We start from the raw sequence: 25,880 nt of genomic DNA, 5'->3' as shown, positions 1-25,880 counted from the left end.
GAAAAATCCATTATGGGGTACAAGCCATGATGTGTATGCGCAACCTCCTGATTTTAGAAATGGGTTATGTCAGAATGCCAGATGAAGGGGAGGGCACCAGGATGAGGTCTCTTGTTATCTGGTGTGCTCCCTGGGGCATTTGGTGGGCCGCTGTGAGATACAGGAAGTTGGACTAGATGGGCCTATGGCCTGATCCAGTGGGGCTGTTCTTATGTTCTTATGAACCAGGCAAAACTGTTAATCTGTCCCTAATTAACTAATTTTATTATTTTTATTTTCTTTTTTCTACTTCTTCTTATTGTTATGTCAGTACATTGGAAAGTTAAATTTAATTACCAGGCAGTATGACCGGCTAAGGAGGACAATTCTGCCTGAGGAAGCAGAGCTCATAGCACATGAGATTGGGAGAATTAACCAACAGTTAAAGCCTGCTTTTGATGCATTGACCTGGCAGACTGAAGACCTGTGGACTTATATTGAACGGACCAGGGTACTTGTTCAGAATGTAGGCAGCAGGCTCCAAAACGTCAAGGATAATGTCGAACTGATCCAGATGCTGCTGCACAGACTGAGTGAAACATCATTTCTTGTTCAAAAAACTGGTGCCACATCTTCCCTGCTGTGTCTTGTTAACAATGAAAAAATGTGCCATATACATGGGATAGGTCGAGAGATGGGCGAGAGGATCCATCAGTTAGTTCAGGTGACCATGATTTTTAAAATAATAATTACTGAAAGTTGGTATGATATAGCACAGTGTTTCTCAAACTGTGGATCGGGACCCACTTGGTGGGTTGGGACCCAATTTCTGGTGGATCCTACAGAGCCTCTAATGAAAATAAGGATGATGGAAAGATCAGACAACTAATTGAATGAATCACTGAGGCTATTCAAAAATCAGATAGCGGCTAACTGCCTAGCAAAAACTGCTCCTGCAGTTTGCAAGCTTGTCTAAATATATGGAACCAAATGTTTGTGCAACTTTTTTTCTGGTGTATTTTTTTCCAAGTTCGACAGTGACAGATACTGTGGGCAGGTGAAGCCTGGGTCACATAACCAAGCCCTTCAAGCCTATTCATTAGTCCTGCCATATTATGAGAAATGGAGTGGGTTGTGTTTTTTTTTGTTTTTTGTTTTGCAAATAAGCAAATAAATAAATAAAATATGTTTGGTGGGGCCCTGGTATCTGCAAGGGATCAGTTCCCGGACCTCCCGCTGATATAGAAAACCACAGATACCAAAATCAGTAGTTTTGGCCCCTTTAAAGCCTCCAAAGGTGACTGGAGCTGTGGTCGCCTTTGGAGGGCTTTCTGAAGCCCACAGAGGCTGCACATGTCTGCCTGTAGCCTCTATGGGCTTCAGAATTGCCTAAAAGGGCAAAAGTATGTGACTTCCAGTTTCTGGAGGGAAACTGGAAGTGACATTTTTAATGCCTTATAAGGCTTTGGGAGGCCTGGGGAAGACCTGGAGGCCCAGTAGTTCAATTGGCAGTGATCTGGAATCTTCCCATAGTGGGATCCTATATTTGGAATACTTTACCATTAGATATCAGGTTGGCTCTCACTGTGCCTTTATTTCAATGGCAATAATTTGAAATTTGTTTTCTTTCTCTTTGGAGACTTATAATTTTTTCTGTGGCCTCTTTGATCTATTTTGTTCATTACTGCTTTAGCAAATTGCTCTGTTCTCTTTGTTTGGTTTGGTTGTTTTAATGTTTTATTGTATTATTTATTGAAAAGATTTCTATCCTACCTATCCCAAGCTCAAAGGGGCTAAGAAAAATTAATAATAAATTTTATTATAAACAAATGATAATAAAATACATAAAAATAAAACAATAGAATCAAAACTAATCTGTGTAAAAACCCCATTATTACAGTTTTACTTTTTTTTCAAATTTGTTGTGATCTGCCTTGGACATCTCATGATGGGGATATAAGTATTTTAAATACTTAAAATACTTGGGATATAAGTATTTTAAAGTAAATAAATGTCCATAACCGTGAATAAATCCAAGGCCAGTAAGTCCCCATATCTTACAGGTTTGGTGTGAGGATTAAATAAGAATACACTTAACTATACCAGCGTCAGCTTCTTGTAACAATGATGACAATTAAATCGTAAATTAAACTACTGTAAATTTCCATTCTAGTAGATTCCCTTTTGCTCCTTTATTACCCTTCTTCATTTAGTTCCCCATCCTGTCATCTCATTCTGGGGCTTCCATTTTAGAGTCTGAATTATATTTAAAAGATCACACTTTTAACAGTTTCCGGAGACAAAAGATCTGTTGGCTACAGTGTAAAATGTTGTATGCTAATATAGCATGCACGATTTGCATATTCATAATTTGCATAACCTTTGCAGCTCCCAGATGACCTCCCACATTGGTGTTATCTTTTATTTTGAACATTGTTCAGTGGTCACCCTAGTGATCAGGCAATTAGGTTGTAAACAGTGGGAGAGCTTTTCTTCCTCCTGGAAAAGTTCTCTGTACTTCTGAAGTGGTTAATTAGTTGGAATAGGGAATCTTTGCCAGGAACTCCAATTTTGTTGCTCACTTCTAAATTGCTTCCTCCAGAACAATCAGGACTTGCTTCAGGCAGACCCTCTTTCTGCTGAATGGAAGGCCTACACTGAATACATAGATCACATGATTTCAGATGGACTGTTTAAAGCTATCAAGTGTTCTCTTCAGTATCTGATTGAAAGTACTGAGACAACATCAAGATCCTCTCCTTTGTTTGAAGTGCAGCTCATCCTTGATGGCAGTGAAATGACATTTAAGCCTTCTTTGGACTGTACCATCAGAGGCAATTTCTCTGACATAGTGGAGGGTCTAATCCAAAACATTTACTTGATTGCATCAAATATCAACAGAGTTGCCAAGCATCTTGGGCAGGACACTTATCAGGTACTATTACCTCTACATTCATTATCTTTCTTTTGGGTCACTGTCCCTTTTAGCAGTCATATTAGTGGGAACATCTTGTCCATTCAGGCAGGTCAGGTCCATACAAGAGGCCAACTGACCTGGGTGTCTCAAGAAGCAGCAGAAGGCACCCACATCTGTCAGCCCACATTTGTTTTCACTGATCCTCCTCCATGGATGGGGAAAAGAAGAGGGGAACCGGATAGAAGAGGGAGTGTGGAGTGGTGGGAGACACTCTAACCTCTCCAATCTCCTTTCTTCCATGCTTCCACTTTTTATCCCTCTTCCTTTTCCCATACAGGGAATTAGGAGCAGAGGCTGGCATATCGCCAGAAAGTGGAGGGCAACATTTGGTACTTAGGTACTTGGAGGTCTTGGACCAGCCTTCCATCCAGATGACCCTGTGAGTGCTTTTTAGTGTGCTGTACTTGTGATGAACCAGGTCCATATTGTCGACTGTTAAGGTCTGACTGGCTTGATGGCTTAAAATTCTATTCTGAAAAACACAAAGCAGTCACCTCTAATAGTTGTGTCTTTTTCTGTCACCTAGAAAACACAATCTAGCTGTCTCCTCTCCTCTCATGCTCATTCATTTTATACACCAATAAATACCCTGGGAGGAACTGGTCAGATTATCCCATTGAAGTGTAAATTAGGAAGTTTTTCCTCCCTGGATTTTGAGTTTAAACATTTAAAGAGGTGTGATTACCCATCTCCACACACAATGTCATTCATGACTTGCTCATTTCTAATTGGTAGAGCACTGGAGACATGATCTAAATACCAAAATAGGGTATCTTAAATTTTAAAACAGATGGGATTAGTAGTTTTTTCTGTTCTATCTCTTGCTTTGTGTTGCATTCAGATGGCTAGATTGGTTGGGTTGAGAGCCTAGAGATTGTGAGGTTAGTGCCATTTTAGAGTCTCTGAAAATTTCTGAACAAGGGGTTGTTGAAATTGCTAATTTTTTGATACTTTCTTGGTAATTCAACTTGTCAAGAATTGAAGAAACAGATTTCCTAAATTTTAAATTAAAAATATCAAAATGGCCTGCAACGTATGCATTAGAATAAAACAGGTTAAAAAAAGAACACATCAACAAATAAAAAATGAATGGCAGCAGCCTAATACAGCAGAAAATAAAATCACTTTGAGTTGCAGTGTAATTAGGATCAAACCATATATTACATGTAACTTGTTTTGGGTGCTCTTATTCTTTTTCTTAAAATATTTTGTGACACAGTTACTCATTAGAGTTATTTATAAGAAGGGTGTTCCACCTTTATGGATACAATTACACATTAGAAATGACTATGTTAAGGAAGAATGGTTTTCCAAAATATCTTGCAAAAGACAAAAAGGCCCATTATTACGTAATAGAATCATTTGATGCTGGCAGAAAATGTTGTCAGGTTATTAGGGTATAATTGTTTAGACATTTTTGGATAGGATTCTTTTTAATTGTTTTCTTTTATGCATTATGGAAACGTTAGTTATTTTGGGGCACAAACCTATGCATGTCTACTCAAAAATAAGTCCTGTTGTGTTCATTGAAGCTTACTCATAGGAAAGTGCACACAGGATTGCAGCCTTTATTCTGTAAATTTTAATAACAGCAAAAAAAAAAAAAAGTTTTGCACCCAATTGTATTCAAGGTGTTGAAGATATCTAGGTGTTAAATGCTTTCTTGAGAAGAACCTTGTTTTGTTTTGTTCTTTTAAAAAACTCTGATCCAAGGTGCCCTATCTCCCTGATATAATTAAAGATAGGCTGGTAGCAGCAATTAAGAAATAATCCTTCCTTTAAGTGGCATCATATTTTATCCCATTTGAATTATTCCCATACTTCATATTTGCAGGAATCACTTATACGCAGCCACCAGGTGCTGATGCGAAGAAGTATGTCCCACTTCCCCCCCCCCCTCAAAGCTAATAGCAGCTTTGGGCACTGGGAGGGGGGGTGACAATTTAGATCTGGAAAATGCCACAAGAGGAAACCCCTTTTCAGTCATTTGGAGTAAAATAAAAATACCACAGGAGATCCTAATCATAAATCTCCCACATCAGATCACTAATTGAAAATCAGAAAATTGTTGTTTTTATATAAATATGCAGTACATATTCTTTTGGACTATCTGGTCTTGCATGTAGTGCAAGCCAGCCCATCTGTTTTATACTGGCTCATATCTTCAGGCATCTTCTCCCCCCCCCCCCTTGTCAGATTTTGTTCTTCTACTTAGAAACAGCTTGCCATGGCAACAGCATTTTGTGCTGTAAGTCGTCACTTCTGAAATTGCATGCCAGCAGATTCTTGGGGGAAAGAGCCCAGGCTGGAACCTTGAAGAAGATTTACGATGTGGCCTCTGGCACTTTGTTCATAACATAATTAAGACGTCTATCTGTTTTGTGGCTGTTTTCCCTGTAACCGTGAGATTAGTTTATATATGTGTGCAATTGGACTACTATCTTGAACTGGAGGTCTCGCTTGCAGGCTAAATCTGAATCCCCCCCCCCCCCCACACACACACAATTTATATTAAATCATTGGTCTAACTCACTTGGTGGTTTTATTTTCACATTTAGCATGATATGGACCAGATGGATACACTGGAAGAAATGCACCAAGAAATCATGAGCAGGGTGCGCTCGGTCACTGTTAATGTTCAGGAATATCAAAGGTACTTTAGGAAATACAGCCACTTATGGATGGATGATAAAATCAAATTTATGAAGCAGTTCCTTCTCTATGGACGATTTCTCAGTACTGAAGAGGTAGAATTATATGCAGACTATGAACTTCAAAAATGCTCCCCGCAGTTAGATCACTTTAAACAACAGGTGCTTTTCCAATATTTTTTTAAAATCTTTTGATCTATTTCTATTTGTTCTTCTTATATTAAGTTATTACATTATTTTGCTCTTCCAATTAAAATTCAGAATTGTAATCACCTATTATTCCTTAAGATCAGCATTTATGAAACACTGCATCAAGAAGTAAGTGAGTTTGAAAATCAGAAGACTTTTAATGGCTGGTTCCATGTTGATATTAAGCCTTTTAAAGTATCTTTGATGAATACTATTAAAAAATGGAGCTGGATGTTTAAGGAACATCTGCTCAACCATGTGACCCAAAGGTAAGCTACTTCTGATGTCTTTTAAATAGACTCTGCAGTTTTACATTTTGAAAAAATCCTGTTAAATATTGAGTATGGTAGAAAAGAGAGTATGAAGCAAGTGTGCCTTTTTCTCAGTACATAGAGTCCTATCTCTGTTTCCAGCTGCTGACAGCATAATAATAATAATAATAATAATAATAATAATAATAATAATAATAATAATAATAATGGTAATGGTAATGGTAATAATAATGGTAATAATACAGGTATTTATATACCGCCTTTCTTGGTCGTCAGATTTCTCCTCAGAATTTATTCAAGGCAGTTTACATAGGTAGGCTATTTAAATCCCCGTAGGGATTTTTACAATTGAAAGAAGGTTCTATCTTTCAAGAACCACAGCATTTCAGATGTTTCTTTCTGATCTGGTTTCACATTCTGGCCTCCATCCTCCCACGCTCAGAGCAGATGGAATAACCCGGCTCAGCTTGTCAGTTGCTTCAAGGTCGCACGGTGCCGGTGGCCTCGAACTGGAAACCTGCGGATGTTATCTTCAGGCAAACGGAGGCTCTGCCCTCTAGACCAGACCTCCTGCCCTATATGTAGCTTTGGATCTGGAGTTCCATGTACAATGGCACAAGGGATTGTCTCAAACTCTCCTTCCCATTGCAGTTTCTTGAAAAGCTGATACTGAGGGTTGGGGGCCCTGGGAAAAGACTATGTGTGGAATTCCTCCCACAGCTCCTCTCTGCATGCACCGCATCCCATTCAATTCCCATGAGTCCCCTAACCTGCAGAAGCAGCTTTGTTTGAGGGGGGGAACGAGGATTGTAGTGGGGATGAGTGTGCAGAAAATCTCTTGCCCTTGAACATAAATCTGGATTCAAGACATAGCATTCCAGGTGACCTTGTGCAGGGGACATTCTCTGTTTGATACCTAAACATCTTCATCAATAAGATGAAGTCTGTGATATCTTTCTGGTTTCCAGAGCTGCTCATTGTAAACCTGATCCTTCAGGTGCATGCTGATGGCCACATGGAACTTCTACCATCTCAGAACAAGCAGACCTAATGTTGAAATCCCTGATGTTGGGAGCCCTAATGTTGAAAGATTTGGTCAACCCTGTGCTAGCGTTTCAAGTCCTTTGCTACAAGCATATTTTATCTGCTGCTGTGCGTAACTTGCTTCCATTGAAATAAATCGAAATTTAATTTTAGCTATATCATTGTAGTGATTTTAGTGTATATAATTGTAGTGATTTTGAACAATAGGTCATATAATCATTTTAAATTTTCTGTACACACACACACACACAGACACCATTAACAGCCTAATTCTATCCTCCCCCCTCCCACAGTGGTGCAATAAAAAATGGGTGTGCTGTATCCGGAGGGGGACAGGAGTGGATTGAGAAGCTTCAGCAGAGAAAGGGGATTTAAACCCTTAAATCCCCTTCCCCCTGTGTAAGATTCTTGCTCTACAGTGGGTGCCCTCGAACCTGAAGTAGGTTCAAGGACAGAAATTGGGGAGAGAAACTCCTGCCAGAGGGGATAGAATCATTTAGTGAAGCTCTTAAACTATCTTGATGGGGCAAACTATTGAGATGTTTTTGATAACTGTTGTGATTATGGGCTAGGCTCTTAATATGTGAAAAATAGCAGAAGTGAATGGAGAAAAATGCAGAAACAACAGAAATGAAGACCAATTAACAGTAATTGTTTGCAGCAGGTGTGGATATATTTTCAGATGATATTGTTCCCAAGTTTGAATTATTTTATTGGTTAGTGGAACAGTTTCTTAAATAATGACATAGTATATCAATTTTTGGTAATAATTTAATGAAGATCAATAAAAGTTGACATCACATTGATGTTGTAGGACCATAGATCAGTGATTTTCACACATTTAGCACTGGGATCCACTTTTAAGAATGAGAATCTGTCAGGACCCACAGAAGTGACATCATTAAGCAGGAACATTTTTAACAATCCTAGGCTGCAATCCTACCCACACATACCCAGGAATAAGTCCCATTTACTATCATTGTTAAAAGAATATACAGAGTAGCTTGTTGAAAGTATAGGTCTGTAACATTTCCCCAAATGGAGTTGCATACCATGGTAGCATCACGTGTAATATATTAAAAATAAAATATTGAAATGAATGGGGACCTACCTGAAATTGGCTCACAACCCACCTAGTGGGTCCCAACCCACAGTTTGAGAAACACTACCAAAGATGATAGTGACAATAGTGCAATCACTATTCTCATTAATGCAGTAGTTTGCTTGCACCTGGAATAAACACACTTTTACACCACTTTTATTGGGGAAATAATATTTCATCATAATTATTCATTCATCAAATTGGACCGTACTGGCATATTTGGATACCTGCCAACTGAGCAACCCCGATACTTTCTCTTGCTTTCCTTATTATTAGTATTACGGAGCTAGCAAAGTTCATCCATGACACTGAAACAGGGTTAGCTAAGAAAGTGAAAGAAGGAAATTATGCAATTTTGGTTGAAATAATGGGACATCTCATGGCTATCCGTGACCGACAATCGACCGACAACATTTTCAAACACTTAAAATCCATGGTTGATCTGCTACGAAGTTATGGACAGCAGCTGCCGGAGAAGATTTATACAGAACTTGAGGTAATGACTCAACTGGTATTGTATACCTTCTGATTTTCTCATATCCAAAAATTAATCTTTCGTATATCTCATTGTTTTTAGATATTTTTCTAGGTGAACCTTTTGCAGGTCCTGCACCCGTCCCTAATTAACAGCAGAATCCTATGCAGGTCTACTCAGTTCCATTGTGTTCAATAGGACTTACTTCCAAGAATGCATGTACGGTATAGTGTCTTAGTCCTATGACAGTGTCCTATTAGTCCTTAGTCCTATTCACTTTCCTGGGAGTAAGCCCTGCTGAACTGAATGGGTCTTAGTTGTGAGTAGACATGCATAAGCTTCCCAGTGCTGTTATTGACATCTCCCCAGGAAAGCACTGTTGGCCTAGTCCTAAGGAGCCTTTATGCTGCTGGAATGAGCATTGTAACCCCTTTACGGTTATCACAAAAGTGACAGCACTGACAGATACGGCCTGGTCAGCATTGCAAGTGGCAAGCAGCAAACAACCAGGTCAGTGCAACAACAGACAAAGAACACCCACTGCTGCAGGTAAGGCCGTGAAAGTAAGGCCATGCAGGGGGTGGGAAGAAGGTGGGTTCAGCAGCAGAGGAGACTGCCAAATCCTAACTCCCTTCCCGGGTCTGATCAGCCTTCCTTGGTCAGCATGGACTTGCGCCATCGGTATAGCTGGGGCAGGTCTGAGTTTACCCATGGCAGCTGCTGGGGCTTAACCCAGGGCAAGGGAACAAAAGGAGGCCTCAACACGCTAAAACCCCTCCATGAGATACAACAGAAGCCACATTGGCACCACTACATTGCTGCATGCACGGAGAGTTACATAGGATTGAGCTATGTATTGGTTTGGCACCTGAGGAAGAATGGTGAAATGAAGGAAGGACTGAAACAAAGATTATCTTAACTGCTGTGCCTTGGAAAACAAAAATGTTACACAGGCAGAATTGCAGGAGAGATAACAAAGAAAGGGATAAAACAATTGTTTAAAAGAAAAGAAAAGATTAAGACAAATCAAACATTAGCATCACATTTGTTCTAACATTTTGTTCTAATTCACACTATCTGTGAAATGCGGCAGTATTACTGGGTTAACTGGGCCAAATTTTAAAGAAAGGTCCCATTCTGGGCATACAGCTGCTGAGCTTTTCCTATTTTGTTCCTTGTTTTTCTTTTCCCTAGTTGCATGATTTCCAAGAAATGAAAATACTTCATGCTTGATAAGAAACTTGGAAGCCTATCTCCTTGATTGGTTTACTCTTCAGTTCTAAATTCTCATTTACTGTAAATACTTCATTGGAAAACATATTTTTACTATGGAAATATTGTCTTTAAGTTGCAATTTATAGGCAGAAATGTCTTTGTGCCCTCATTTATGGATTCATTGTCAGTAGATTGCTTATGTATATTGAATTCTCTGCCCAAGTGAATGAATGACACATTTTACATCCTATAAGAATCTGGTTTTTCAGCTGTAGGATTTCAGGGAAGTGGCAAGATTTAGCAGCAGGAAATGACTTTCCTTGCTAGTAATAATAGTTAGTTGGCAACCTTCAGTCTCGAAAGACTATGGTATCGCGCTCTGGAAGGTGGTTCTGGAACAGCGTCTAGTGTGGCTGAAAAGGCCGATTCGGGAGTGACAATCCCTTCCACACTGGGAGCAAGTGCAGTCTGTCCCTGTTCTGTCTCCCTGGCTATGGGCCTTCCTTCTTTGCCTCTTAGCCTCAGACTGTTGGCCAAGTGTCTCTTCAAACTGGGAAAGGCCATGTTGCACAGCCTGCCTCCAAGCGGGCCGCTCAGAGGCCAGGGTTTCCCACCTGTTGAGGTCCACTCCTAAGGCCTTCAGATCCCTCTTGCAGATGTCCTTGTATCACAGCTGTGGTCTACCTGTAGGGCGCTTTCCTTGCACGAGTTCTCCATAGAGGAGATCCTTTGGGATCCGGCCATCATCCATTCTCACGACATGACCGAGCCAACGCAGGCGTCTCTGTTTCAGTAGTGCATACATGCTAGGGATTCCAGTACATTCCAGGACTGTGTTGTTTGGAACTTTGTCCTGCCAGGTGATGCCGAGAATACGTCGGAGGCAGCGCATGTGGAAAGCATTCAGTTTCCTCTCCTGTTGTGAGTGAAGAGTCCATGACTCGCTGAAGTACAGAAGTGTACTCAGGACGCAAGCTCTGTAGACCTGGATCTTGGTATGTTCCGTCAGCTTCTTGTTGGACCAGACTCTCTTTGTGAGTCTGGAAAACGTGGTAGCTGCTTTACCGATGCGTTTGTTTAGCTCAGTATCGAGAGAAAGAGTGTCGGAGATCGCTGAGCCAAGGTACACAAAGTCATGGACAACCTCCAGTTCATGTGCAGAGATTGTAATGCAGGGAGGTGAGTCCACATCCTGAACCATGACCTGTGTTTTCTTCAGGCTGATTGTCAGTCCAAAATCTTGGCAGGCCTTGCTAAAACGATCCATGAGCAGCTGGAGATCTTTGGCAGAGTGGGTAGTGATAGCTGCATCGTCGGCAAAGAGGAAGTCACGCAGACATTTCAGCTGGACTTTGGACTTTGCTCTCAGTCTGGAGAGTGAAGTCTGCTCCTTGCTAGATAGCCCTGGAATCAGAATCAGTCTTGGCTATTACCCAGTGGCATAGCTAACGATCCTGTTGCCCGGTGCATAGCTCAAAATGATGCCTTGGCAGTGACATCACACCCGGAAGTGACGCCACTTCCAGGTTTTGATGTCACATCCAATTTTTTAAAAAAGTGTAAAATAAAAAATCTGGCACCTTTCTCCAGCTGCTCACTGCCTCCCCTGAGCACGAGCTCCCTCCCACTCACCCCCAAGCCCCTGGAGCAAGGGGCAACAAGCTGCTACCACTTTTCCAAAGGTTGCTCCAGAGGTCGCTCCCCACCTCTGTTCCCTCTGATGTGGACTCCTCCTCATGTCTCCTCTTCTGCTGCCACTGCCTTGATTCCTCTGACCAGACTACTTTTGGCTGCGCCCCCAGGAGCAAACATCAGGGTCAACAAAGCCCTTGTGCAACTTACCTCAGGCTACTACAGCCCCACCAGGCACACTGAAATACGGGGGGGGGGGAGTCATCCACCCCCATTGCCATGCGCCCTGCCAGGCACACTGGACTATGGGGGAGCAACAGTTGCCCGCTGCTATCACCATGCACGAGACTTACATTCGGGCTAGATTGTTGCCCCCCCCCCCGAGCTGTACACAACAAACAGTTCGGTTGTGTCGCAACCAGATTGCTTGTTGTATGCTGCTGACTGCGGGTTCAATTAACCCTTTTGCAAGTTTCATTTTAATGGACTTATAGAAAAGTGTTGATCGACTTTGATCTATGAGGCTCAGCCCTTGCAGAAATATTTTGTATTAGTTTGGCTGCATCTGTCTGTCTACGCAATCGTCACCAACTTTTCAGCACCAAGGTAAGGGCAATGCAGCTCCAACGTAAGGGACAAACATTCCCTTAATTTGAGGAGACTCTGTGACAGCAGTATCAGTGCTGGAAAATTAGTTAGGATCTGGGCCTAAATCAATCATATTTTTAACCGGCCTTTCTCCCCCTAAGAGGACCCAATGCAGCTACCACAGCTAAACAAAATCAATAGTTCACACTTCAAAGTACAGTAGTAAGGAAGTAAATCTGAAGTAGGTCTGCAGAGATCTGATCTGGAAATGGCCCCTTGGCCATGTGCCTGATCTAATTGATTCTGGCTTACACCATATGTGGAAACAGTTTTCAGAAATTATGAACAGATATCATGGAGTGACATGCACAAGCATTTCAGGATATAACTCTAAACAATAGTCTTGGTATAGTTCAAGCTGTTTCCAAGCAGCAGTTTCTCCAGAGACTGCAGTAATATAGGAACTGGGAGGAAAATATGCCTCTGATGTATTCTCCCAATATCTTTGTGTACTGCCTCTTTTAAAGTCAAGCTCAGAAGGCCTTGGGATGAGGAAGGCCATGTGAGAGAAACAGGGAATTAGTTTCAGTTTTGCAACAAAAGCCTGTCTGAGTGGTTCAGGCTCTGATCTCCTCAGAACCTGAACAGTTCTAGGCCTGTGTATAGATGTGGTTTTGACAAGTTGCTTCCCATGCAATTTTGTGTCCCAAACTTTTCTGGCAGGAATGACAGAGGCCAGGACATGCATGTGTTGTAAGTGCACATATCCTTTTATCATATGAGGCTGGTCAGGCAATAAGGGTATCATCCAAGCTGGCCCACTGTTAGCTTTTAAAAGCCTTTTAAAAGACTACTGCAGAGCATACAATATATAAGAGATGGGAAATACAATATACAGCATTGAGGGTAACCTGAAGCATGTAAATGGGGGGGGGGGAGTTGTGCAGCAATCTTGAGTATGGGTATGTCCCTATTTTTGTCTGCCCTCCATGTGAACTAGTGGTACTGGTTCTGAACCTGTGAGCAGGGCCACTGATTGGGCCTGGGGCATGATGCCTGATTTTCCCCTGCCTCCCTAAATGCACCAGAGTAACAGAGGTGTACTGAAAGTGGATTTAAATTGTAGTGGAAATGCAGTCTGGATAAGCTGAGATTGAGGTACCCAAATTGGTTTTGTAATAAATTTGTTTTGTACTGTATAGTATGGTCATGGCCCTGGAAACCTGGGCCCTGGGGATTTTGCCCCTCCCCTATGCCTTTCTCCTCAGACTGCCTGTGAGGGTTTAAAAAGCAATCACTTGGAGGGTTAGTACCAGGCATGTGCCTTGCAGGTGAGGCAGAACCACGCCATGTGGTGCAGGTGTAGCAGGTGAGGCAGAAAAACCTCATCATAGTCCATCGAAAAGCACCACAGCTGCCCTGCCTGCTTACACCTGAGGAGGCTCTCCTTACACCTGAGAAAGCTGGTGTAAGGAGAACCTCTTTGGTTGTAAACAGGCAGGACAGCTGTGGTGCTTTTCCATGGACTAAGATGGGGTTTTTCTGCCTCACCTGCTACACCTGCACCACATATCCCTGGTTAGCATAGCCCTCTGGGACCTTCCAGTGTCTGACACTTAAAAAAAAAAAAAAAAGTCCAGAAGAGTTATCTGACAATATCCAAGATGCTTGGAGATTTTTTTTTTTTGTTATAGTTCACATGACATCACTTTGACATGAATTGTGTGGGCTATTCATTGTGGATTCCAGTAATTGAGGTTCAGAGAGGATGGTCTCAATTTTCTATAGATGTCAATAAAGTGTAGCTACAGAAGAAGTACTACTCAAAGGAATGTTGAGTTCATTTGCAGGTTGACTATACATGAAACACATTACACTCAGGTACAGACTATTGTACCCAAACATTAACTTTTTAAAAAGCCATTTACAAAAATTATATATTTTAAATTACCATGAGCAATGGGTTGCAAAGAATAAATAGGTGGAGAGTAAAAGATACATATCTACTAGAGTGGAATAAAAGGGACATTAGAATAAGATGTCTGTATACTCCTTTGTGAGAAGGAAGGGTTGCTGGCTCGATGTGCAACTAGCAAACAATATCTGTTTGTGTGTTGTTAGGAATTACCTGAAAAGTGGAAGAATCTTAAAAAGATTGCCTTCACTGTGAAGCATGAAGTGGCTCCTCTACAGTCCAATGAAGTGTCTGTTATCAGAAGAAAATGTGTACTTTTTGAGGTGAGATCAGTTCTGTGCTGTGAACCAAATGATTTTTTCGTTTTTTGTTCCGATAACAAGCTGGTGGCAAGCTTCACTGAACTGAGAAATTGTAAACTCTTAGAAAAGGCTGTCTAAAGATAACAATTCAATGTTTCTTGGTAATATATTCTGGATGAATCTGATAATGTAAAGCTCACTTTGCCCAAAATGGGAGTGATGCTTGTGTCCTCTTTATCTTCAATTATGTCTAATCTGTTTCTAATTCAAACATGGTGCTGCTGTTGTCACATCAACTGTAGATTCGAAATTGTTTTATGCTTATCCACTGGGAACGCCATCAATGCATGTGAGCTCTCTGTTGGGCCTGTGCCAGCTGTAGCTAATGAAGGTTTAAGTAAATTTAAAGGAAGTAAGAGTAACTTAAAATGAAATGGTTCATGAGATGGAACATATTTAATGGACTGGTGGCAGCTAAGGAAAGATTATGGTATAGTCTTAATGGATCACCTGCTTAACCTTTCAGGAATCCTACTTCAAAAAATATTTGGTGTCTTCCAGGTTAAACAGCAAGAGTTTAGAAACAGATTTAAAAATGAAGTCATCTTCAGGTTTGATGCCAAGGATCCTTACTCATATATAGATAAGGTAAAACTGTGTTTTTTTTCCTGACAGTATCCTCCACAATACACGTGTGACACAAAGAACATTAAGAGCCATGTTTATAGTTTATACATGGTAACCCTAACACTAATAGGAATTCCTAGTACTGTAGATCTTCTGTTTTAAACAAGGATTTCTACCCACTCCTAACAATTTGCAGTTTGCTTCTGCAATACCTGTTCACCTCAGAGAAGAACAGAAGCAAAGCCTTAATTTGAAAAGTTCATATTCTGACCCTTTCCAATGTATACAAAAAGCCCTGCTGTTTTCGTTTGATAAAATGTTTCAAGATGGCTTCCTTGCAGACTCATAAAGACATTGCAAAACTGGAGGCAGAAATGAAAAAGCTGCAGGAAACAGCTGACCTTTTTGAAGTGAGTGTGCCAGAATACAAACAGCTGAAACTGTGCCATATTGACATTATCTTGCTGAAGTCTGTCTGGGATATGGTGGTGTTTGTCCAGGTAAGGGCTTTCTTTTGCATTACAAAAGGGATGCTTATTAAAAGAGGGAACATCTAGGACAAAATGCAGGAATGCATTTTTATTTTGTGAATTGGTCATTCCTGTGGAGAGATTGATTTTGTTTGTGACTTGCTGGGTCATGGAAGCAAGTGACCTGCTTCAGATGAAGACTGGAGCAAAGTGTCTAAAGACAATTGAGAACCGGACATGAAGGTGAATCATATCTTTGATAACCTTGTCCCCACCTCCAGCTGTTCAAAAAACAGTTAGAGTGCAATCCTAAAATTGCTCTTGGGCCAGCGCAGGTCCCTTTCACCAACCACCAAGTGTTGCAAAAGTACCATAAGACACTTCTGCGCCACTGGGAGAGTTGGCATGCTGGCACATGGAGGTGCATGCTGGCCCAAGGTAAGTTTGCACAGGTGGTGGGCTGCTGGCATGGGGGTCTGGGGAGGATGGGGGGAGAGCATTCAAGGGGTGTTCCAGCACTGGCAGAGGGTGGGCGGCAGGTGGGCTGGTGGAAGGACCAGATCTGTGAGGGGGCAGGACCAGGATCTGGCACGTAGGCCAGATCCTAACTCCCCTACCAAGCGGCCTGTCCTTCCATCAGGCCGTTCAGATCTGTGCCACCTCTTTAGGTGGTACAGATCCAAGTAACCCTATAGGGGTTGCAGCCATGCGTCACGGGGTAAGGGGAATAAATTCCCCTTACTTGGAGTTGCGTTGCAACCCAGGCCAACCCTGTTCTGGATGCAGTGTAGGCCAGGCGGCCTGCCTGCTCCAGGGAAGGTTAGGATTGGGCTGCTCATCTTACAACATTCCAAACACAGCTGTATCAGGTCTAAACTGTATCTACTCCATCAAGGGCCATTTAAGGTTAAAAGTTTTTACTGAAGTCATAAGCCATCTTGGTGACTATTGGAGTAGGGAATCAGCCTGTACACTTTTAAAATGAAAAAAAATAAAAATAAATGCTGGTGCTTGTTCATGCACTGGAAAACTTGGGGTAGGCCTATTTTTTCTCTTGTATCCCTGGATTATAGAAATATTCATAGCTAATACCCTACAAATGTGACGCTGTATGTTCCGCCTCTTATTAAGCATTGATAAAAGAAGATTCCCTTGAAAATTAATTCCATTCTTTCTCTGCTTAGTGCCATGTGGCAATTGCATGTATGACAATGTTCAGTTATTTATGGATATGTGACTAAAACGCATGAAGCACACAGGAAAAATGCTAAGAGAAACCAGATGCTGAAGAAGCACATCAATATTCTATTTGATGAACTTCTGTCTCTAATGATCTTCGGATTTCCAGTTTGTATAATTTCCAAGTCTGTTTTCAGGAAAAAAGCTAAATAGGGGACTTTAGTGATAAACTTTGAGAAAGGAAATAAAAGAGGAGGTTCATGTCTTTTTCATATATATCTACACTTCGCAATATCCCATGAAAATATTTTAGAGTATGTTTATGTTATGTTAATTGATGTAGCCTATTTTTTAAATTAAGGAACAAACAAAGTTAGAGCTGTTTGAAGATCCATTCGTTTCATCTTTGACAACTTCTATTTTATCAGACAGATGAGCCTATCAGATGCCGAGTCATGCATTTCTGTATTCGGTGGTGGATAATATGATGAAAGAGAATTTGCAAGCACTGTGAGCCCATGAACATGATTGCTTTTTAGGCAGAGTGGTGGCTCTGTTTGAAAGGTCAAAATTGAAAGCAGAGTTGCTGAAACTCTGCATTCTGCCATGGGCCCAGATGCTACCCTGAATCTGCTGCTGCAAATACTTCTAAAATATCATTTCATAGTGATTTAGTGAATTGACATCTGAGCTAGTGATGGCATGGATCACGCTAACAGCTCCACATTCAATCTGTACTGATTCTTTTAAAAAGAATCTTAAAAAGATTCTTTAAAAAAAGAATCACAGATAGAAAACAAGTCTCATTTTACATGCATTAGTATAAAGCAGTGGATTCCAAAGTACTGGGACCCGTGATGCTCCATGCGCTGCTTTTGCAGTGCACAGCTCCCAGAACTGACTGACAATGATGTTGTTGCCAGTCACTTCCGTGTTCAGAGACATCTTGCCTGTCTTCAAACAATGGCAAGAAGATCAGGGCGGGTGGGCTTTTCCCAGTGTGCAGTTTTCATGTGCTGGAGCGCTTCCTGCCACAGCAAGCCTCCAGCCACTGTTTGGAACAGTGTGGTGCAGTGCAGTTTCCCTGCCAGAGCAGCAGGCAGCCTTTGATACACCTGCAAGCGCCACGCAACACCCCAGGGCATTGTGGCACACAGTTTAGGAACTACTGGTCTAAAGATAAATTGACTGGAAACTTTAGCCACATATTTTTGTTTTGTTGTAGATTGAGAGCCCTTTTGGGACAGGGATCACCAATTTAATTTATTTTACTGTATAAACTACTTTGTGAATTTTTACGTTTGAAAAGCAGTACAGGGAGGCCCCAATATCCGCAGATCTCATATCTGCAAATTCACTTATCCGCGGATCAGGTCCTCTGAGGAGGACCCTCTTGCAGGGTCCTCTGAGCCCAGCAGAGGCTTCCCCAGGCCTCCTTAAAGCCTTATAAGGCATTAAAAACGTCACTTCCGGTTTTATGGAAAACACTGGGAGTGACCTTTTTTGCCTCAAAGGCTCAGTCTGAGCCTGGCAGATGCTGCAAACACCTGACTGTGGCCTCTGCTGGACTCAGAGGACCCTTCGGAGGTGATTAGGCATCCCCTTGTATCTGCAAATTCAGGTATCTGTGAGAGAGGGGGTTATACCTCTATATAAATATTCTAAATACTAATACAGTTATGCCTTCCATAATGTTGCTTCCTTTAGTGCTGATTCGTCACAGTGCTCTTTGATTCAGCATGATTGACAGCTATTCAGAATGCACTGATGAGAGCAGTGCATTCTGGGACATGAGGGACCATTCGGCACTAGTTTCATGCCTTAATCTTAATGGTGTCTCCTATAGCCCTGTTTCATTCAAGTTTACAGAATGTATCCCCTGCATTTTGAGAGGTATTATAGTACATGGAATAAATGTGGACATACCTATGATCACACAGAATAATAAAGATTTTAGTCCACACTGATGCGTTGTTAGTATATTGTGACATGATAGGATGTTGGCCTCTCTTTGGGCTTCTCATGAAATTTTGCCTCTTGCCTTTGTCCTACCTCCCTTGGAGGTTTCAGTGTGGTGCAATGATTAGAGTATCTGACTAGGCTTGGGGAAAACAGAGTTAAAGTTCTTACTCAGCTATGGCACTCACTTGGGCCAGTGACTGTCTTTTAGCCAATCTTACCAATCTTTAGGATAAGATGTGTTTGGGGAGAACCTTATGCATCACCCTGTGTTCCTTGGTGGAAGGGTGGAATGAAAATATAATGCATAACTACAGAGAATCCCACATTCTCTATAGCAGGCATGTCCAACAGGTAGATCGTGATCTACCTGTAGATCGCGGAAGGGTCAGAGGAAGATCGCCAGCCCCACTTGGCTCCATCTCTCCAGCAGCTCGCCCTGTCACTAGGAGAGAGCACGTGCTGGCAGGTTGTCTGCCGAGGGCTTGCCACCGCTGCTGATCCTTTGCCTGCCTTTTTTCCCTGCCTGCCGGAATCTTGCCTGCGGGCGTATTGGGGGCGCTTGTTGTTTTTGTGCCAATAGTTTGTGGGTACCCCAGGGGGCTGCCGCCCATGCCCTGCAACGAGACACCACAGGCCCGGCATCATACCTGGCCTCCTGCCTCTCAGAATCACCCATTCCTGCCCCTGCCCCAACACCGCTTAGAAGTGTGTAATATACCGGGCGATATCCATTCACCCGGGCTTTAACTGAATATACTTAACGTATTAGTTGTGTCGTGTGCTGGTCGTTGGTCGCTTTATAGTTCGCTTTCATTAAACGTTTTCAGGCAGACACAACAAAGTGTTAAGAATTTGGTGATTTTGGCGGGCTTTTCTAATTTTGTTCTAACTTGCCTACGCCTTGCCTTCGAATTGGTTCAAACAATTTTATTTTGCCTAGCCTTTGCGTTGATTCTACACTGTGTGCAGAATTTATTAAATCGCATGTGGTGGTATTTGAACTTGTTTGGTGGTATTTGATTTTATCTTGTTTGCTGGACAGGTGTTTGAGTTTTTTTGATGATTGTTTGGTGGTATTTGATTATGGTGCCAGTATGATGAATTCTTATTTTTACTTTTAGAACTGCATGTGTGGTTTTGGCTTCTCAATCCTTGTATTGCACATCATCCAGAGGTCTTCAGTTCCTGTTGATCTTTAATACTTTGGGACAGTAACAGTTTTGGACTAGATTCAGCCAGTGTTTATACTAACTTAGCAGATTTGGCCTTCTTACATCCAGCCACCCCAGTACAATGAAGATGAGTGTTCCAAAGAAGAGCAAAACCTGCCACTTTCATGATGAATGGGAAATGGACTACTTTTTCATCATGGTGAAAGACAAGTGTTGTTGTATAATTTGTAATGCCCCAGTATCCTTGCCCAAAAAGGGTAATCTGGAACGTCATTATAAGGCTCTGCCTAGCAATAAGTTTGATGCTGATTTTTCACCCAAAAGTGAAATTCGTAAACTGAAGCTCAAAGAACTTAAATTGAAATTGGCTACTCAGCAACAGTTGATAGTGAAGCCAAGATCACATTTGGTCAATGCAACCATAGCATCCTTCAAGGTCAGCAACCTGATCACAAAGAAATGCAAACCTTTCACTGAAGAGGAATTTATAAAAGATTGTCTTTTTGAAGCCGCTGACAATCTTTTTGAAGGATTTAAAAATAAGAAAGAGATCATAGCTGCTATTCAAGATGTACAATTGTCAAGAAACACAGTCGTGCAGCGAATAGAAAAGATGTGTGGAGACACAACTGAACAATTGTTGGAGGATGTTTCAAATTGTGTTGCTTTCTCACTCCAACTGGATGAATCTACAGACATAAGAGACATAGCCCAGTTACTAGTCTTTATCCAGATGGTTTTTGAAGACTTCAGTGTTAAAGAAGAACTACTTGGAATGATTTCTTTAAAAGGGAGAACTACCGGTCAGGAAATATTCAGTTCTTTCCATTCTTTTGTGACAAAGTGTAATCTTCCATTGCATAGACTTGTTTCCATCACTACTGATGGAGCAAGAGCAATGACAGGTGAGGTTAACGGTTTCATAGCCCTCTGTAGATAGCATGATGACTTCCCAGATTTCGTTTCTTACCACTGCATCATTCACCAGCAAGTTTTGACAAGCAAGAGACTCAATACAAAGACTGTCGTGGACATCACTTTCAAAATTGTAAATTCAGTTCATGGAAGATCACTTCAAAGACGGCTTTTCAATCTTACTCTTGATGAAGGGGCAGCGGAAATAATTTTGCACACAGATATAAGGTGGCTACGTAGGCACAAATTTCTGCAAAGATTTCGTGATTTGCTGAATGAAATAAGAAGTTTTTTGAAGGAGAGGGGAGATAACCAAGCAGAGTCGGAAGATGAGGAGTGGTTATGTGATCTGGCATTTCTCACTGACTTTACAGGCGAACTAAGTGATATGAACCTTGAACTACAAGGTAAAAACAAATGCATTGGCGAGATAATAAGTACAGTTTCATCCTACAAGAGCAAATTAGAGCTAATGATGACTGACCTTGCAAACAACACTTTTGATCATTTTCCTAATATGCAGGACCATCTGTGACAATATCCAAATTTTGTTTTTCAGAATGAGAAGTATGTGACAGAAATCTGTTCTGTTATCCAGGAATTCGAAAATAGATTCTGTGACTTCCAAAAAATTGGAACAGTTGTGGAGTACTGGTCATACCCATTCAAAGTAGATGTGGACATTAAAGAAACTGCAGCTGCTATCAGTAAAAATTACTCATTGAACAAGCCATCTCTTAAAAACAAAATATTAACCCTTAAAAATGACGTTTTTCTCAGGACCCGTGCTGAGCAAGAATCGTTTTGGAAGCTAGTGCCTAGAGACAAATTTCCCAACTTGAGAAGATGCAGTGAAGCTGTACACTCCTGTTTCGGTTCAACTTATTTGTGTGAATCTGCGTTTTCCCATCTGAAAATGACAGAGTACACAATGTTCCAACATGACAGATGAACATCTCCAGGATTCCCTGAGACTGGCCCTCACGCAATATTCACCCAACTTCAAAAAGCTGGTGGTTGAAATGCAGGCTCAGACATCTCACTAAAGAGCAAGAGCAAAATATTAAAGATTGTGCAAGATCAGCCTGGATCAATACTCAACCTAAATTTAACACAAATTACTCAATAAAAGTTAAAGAAAGTTATTAAGACAGTTAAAGAAAGTTATTACTCAATAAAACTTTAAGAAAAAATGTACTTTCCATTTCCCCTCGCAGTTCTTACTGGATCTTCGTCTCTGTGTTTTGTTTTTGCTTAATTTGCTTGACAGCTGATCACATCCAAGTAAATGACAGAAGGTTCATTAAAAATGGGGGGGGGAATTCCTCCAACTTCATTGGGTTAAAATTTAATTTGAAACTAATTTGAAACTTAATTTTCATGGTGGTAGATCACCGGCACTTTTGGCCGGAAAAAGTAAATCACGACCTGTTTGAAGTTAGACATGCCTGTTCTATAGTTCAAAGATTTGTTTCATGTCGTGAATGTTATAAAGTAGTTGAATTTAGGCTTTTGTTTGTAAACATAGGGTCATCATATGAATAATGCTAAAGTGCCATCCTATATATGTCTACTCAAAAGTAAGTCCCATTGGATTCAGTGGGACTTATTCCCAAGTAAGTGTGTATAGGACTGCAATCTAAGAAAAATTTCAGATGGATGATACACAGAGTTACAAAAACAAAAACAATGCAATCATCTTATTTGTCAAGAAGAATTCTCAAGGAGACTTTAGATTGCAAGAGTAATGAAGTAACTGTTGGCATCCTTCAGTCTCGGAAGACTATGGTATCGCACTCTGAATGGTGGTTCTGGAACAAAGTGTCCTCTCCAGTGCGCAAAGCCTGGGTAAAGTAGATATGGAGGATAGACTGTTTCCCATGCAGCAAATCCCTCCTCTCCACATCGCTGAAATTGTCCAATGGAAAGGCAGAGGCCAATACGGTTGGTTCCAGCAGCATCGTAGGAGTTGCCAGAACGTGACTGTGTTCAGCCATGAACTGCCTCAGGGACTCCAGCTCTGGATTTTGCCTCGAGGCTGACTCCTGAAGCCTTTTCCATAACTCAGTGTAGCCACAGGCAGTGGAGGTTTGGGATCAGAGTTTTCCTTCTCTCAGATGAGCTGCCTTCCCAGGCTGATGAGTCCCATCTACCCGGTGGCTGTTTAGTCGCCTCTTACGACAAGTACAGCCAAACTGAGGGCCTATTCTTATCCCCAGCCCCCAGGGGATAATGAAGTAACTACAGTATACATATTTACTAATAAGAACATGTATATCTTTTATTGGGTGAACATATTCCTTTTATGATTATTACAGGAGCCATTCAGGATAAGGATGAAATTCACCTCCCTGCCCTATTGCAGGCCATATATGAATTTATCATACTTCTGATTATGAAAAAATTAAACAATAACCATAACAATATGCTCTTGGAACATACATTTATTTTTCTTAAATAAGTATGATAGCAACCAGATAACTTACAGCCCAGTCCTGAGCTGACTGGTGTGTGGGGCTACTGCAGCGCAAAAATGGCTGCCATAGCATTCAGTGCGCAACCAGGCAGCCGCCGCCGGCTCCTCAGGAGAATGGGACTTTCATCCCCTTCCCCCGAGTAAGGGAAGTAGCCCCACAATGGGGCTACTCAATTCTATGGCAGCTCTGGAACTGCCACAGTATCGGAGAATCCCATATCAGACTGAGTTGTCCCACATGGGGCTCAGAATCCAGTTTAGCCAAGCTCCATTAGTCCCGCCCTCCTCCCACTTTTTTCCTTCCCCGATACGCCTCCTTCCTGCCCTCTGCCTGCCTTCCCTCCACCTCCCCCTGCCTCAGAATGCCTCCTCCCCCAACACCACTCCACTGCTAGGCAGTCCGGGCGACCGCCGGGCAGCGGAACTGGCCCAGAGCTGGAACTGGCCTTACGCCACATTTGCAGTAGTACACGCCAGCAGTGAACTGGTGTGCACTGTTCAGGATCAGGCCCTTAACTGGAGGAAGAAGAAGCTAGCTAGGGAATGGCTAAGACATCAGCCTCTTCCTTTCCCCTCCTTTTGATGAGGACATCTTGTTTAAGGTAGTAGGAGAGTTTCTATATGTGGAAATGTAATGCATTTGGAATATGAATTTGGACAATGTTTTCTCTGTTAAAATGCTAGCAAAATATTCTAGTACACAGAATGAAAAATATGAATCCCCTTAGATTAGATTTCAGCCTCAGTAGGTTTCAGATTCTGAATTCCATTTTGCTGTCTTTATACATATTTATATAGAAAACCTACAGTTGAGTTTGAAAACTCTTTGAATGATAAAATGCCTCAATAAGAGTTAGTTTTTTCTCCCATAGATGAGCATTAAAGACTGGATGAAAACTCCAAGGAAACAAATAAATGTTGAGCAAATGGATCTGGATCTCCGAAGATTTGCAAAGGTGATTACTCTTGAATTACTGTATTAATATGCTTTATGTATTAGAAAACCAGTTGTAAACTAACTTTCCCATACAGCAGAATCGTCAGTGACTTTTGCTTTTCCAAATAAAGTAGTAAGTAAGGAGTGATGAAAGTTCTTGCTGTTGCTTACGTAATGCTAGTTTAACAGTAATTTTTTTACTTCTGGGATTTATGTTTTTATCAGAGAATTCTCACCAAACCACAAATCCCAGGACTCCTGGGCAAAAACAAAAAAAGTTAATTGCAGTTAAAAAAAAAGGGGGGGGGAACCTCCATACTTCTTACGTTTGCATGCCAAATCCTAACCTCCTTCTTGGGCCTGATCCGCTAGCACAGGTCAACTTGGACTTGCACCAGCTATATTGTTGGTGAAGGTCTGAGTTGATCCATAGCGTCTACTGGGGCTTACCCTGGGACAAGGGAACAAATATCCACTTACCCTGAGGAGACCTCCAACATCCAAAAATCCCCTGTAGGATGTGGCATTGCTTTGGCTGCATCACTGTGTGGGGAATTACAGCCCAATCCTATTTGGGGTACTGCCACCAGGTGCAGTGGCACCAAAATAACTACCGCTGCATCCAGCAGAACCACTGGGCCTGCCGGAAGTCTCCTCAGAGGAAGAGGACTTTTGTCCAGTTCCCCCAAGGAGAGCCCCAAGCCCTGCAGTGGGGCTTCTCAAGTCTACACTGGCTATTTTGCTGGCGCAGACTTGAGAGCCTCCGTGTTGGACTTGTAGCCCAACCTGGAGGGTTGCATACAGTGGAGCATGCTTTGCCACTGCTTTCTCACTCTCCCAGCTGCTTAAGAAAGCAGCCTGGTGAGCAGGGGAAGGGGAGGGGAATGAGTGGTGGAGCCCACTCCTTTCTTTTCACTAGGGCACCACTTCCTTGCCCTTCCTTCCTCTGTGTCTTATTTATGCTTAAAATAAACATACTCCCAGCATGCTCCACTTTATCTGTTTCTTTTAAAAGGAAGAAATGTGTGTGGAGGCAGGAGATGGAGCTGGAGCTCCACGTAAGGGGGGAAAGGCTCCAGATTGCTGTGGTTCTCTCTCTTGCCCACACCCAGCTGCTTTCCTAAGCAACAAGGTGTGAGTGAGAAGGTGCTGACAGTAGGATGTGCATGATTTGGGAGAATGGGATGGGGAAAGGGACAACAGTACTGGGCTTTAGCCTGAGACAGCATTCGAGCTTCAGTCAGACCTCCTTCAGGAGTGATGGCATGTAGCCTTTGAAACATCTCTTTTTAAGAAGAACTGTTGTCTTTCACATGTGTCATCACCTTTCTCCTTCTTTGTTGCGTTTTGTTGGCTTCTATCGCACACAGGACATGAAGTCTCTGGATAAAGAAATTCGTTGTTGGGACGTTTACATGGGGTTAGAATCAACAGTAAAGAATTTGTTAACCTCCCTAAGAGCTGTGACAGAACTTCAGAACCCTGCAGTCCGGAAAACACACTGTCAACAGCTTATGATTGCAACAGGGGTACAGCTTTTTGGCTTTGCGCACTAAGTTGTTTGTGTATCATGTCTTATCCTGAGGTGCAAATGACTTGTTTCTGTTTCAATTCCTAGGTCTGCTTTGTCATGAATGAAGACACTACACTAGGGGACCTTTTAGCTCTTCAGCTTCACAGGGTGGAAGATGATGTTAAAAATATTGTGGATAAGGCTGTGAAAGAAATGGCAATTGAGAAGGTATGCCTTAACAACTGTTTTAATGGGAAATGACACGCAGTCCTCAGGATGGTGAAGTCA

The 25,880-nt window shown here is 41.8% G+C and overlaps 1 protein-coding gene across 1 annotated transcript in view; it reads left to right on the top strand.

The window, feature by feature from the left end:
* Positions 1–25,880, top strand: part of LOC136645409 (dynein axonemal heavy chain 11-like) — a 264,485-nt gene that overhangs the window by 35,095 nt on the left and 203,510 nt on the right. Inside the window, 11 exon segments of the mRNA XM_066621643.1 lie at positions 309–703; positions 2,582–2,914; positions 5,515–5,769; positions 5,896–6,065; positions 8,491–8,710; positions 14,246–14,362; positions 14,903–14,989; positions 15,310–15,468; positions 24,015–24,098; positions 25,450–25,608; positions 25,698–25,824. Of these exon segments, the coding sequence (XP_066477740.1) occupies positions 309–703; positions 2,582–2,914; positions 5,515–5,769; positions 5,896–6,065; positions 8,491–8,710; positions 14,246–14,362; positions 14,903–14,989; positions 15,310–15,468; positions 24,015–24,098; positions 25,450–25,608; positions 25,698–25,824 (2,106 nt within the window).

Source organism: Tiliqua scincoides, chromosome 1 (assembly GCF_035046505.1).
Source record: "Tiliqua scincoides isolate rTilSci1 chromosome 1, rTilSci1.hap2, whole genome shotgun sequence".
Classification (NCBI taxonomy): domain Eukaryota; kingdom Metazoa; phylum Chordata; class Lepidosauria; order Squamata; family Scincidae; genus Tiliqua; species Tiliqua scincoides.
The sequence above is the reverse complement of the archived record's forward strand: the minus strand, read 5'-3'. Positions and strand labels throughout refer to the sequence as shown.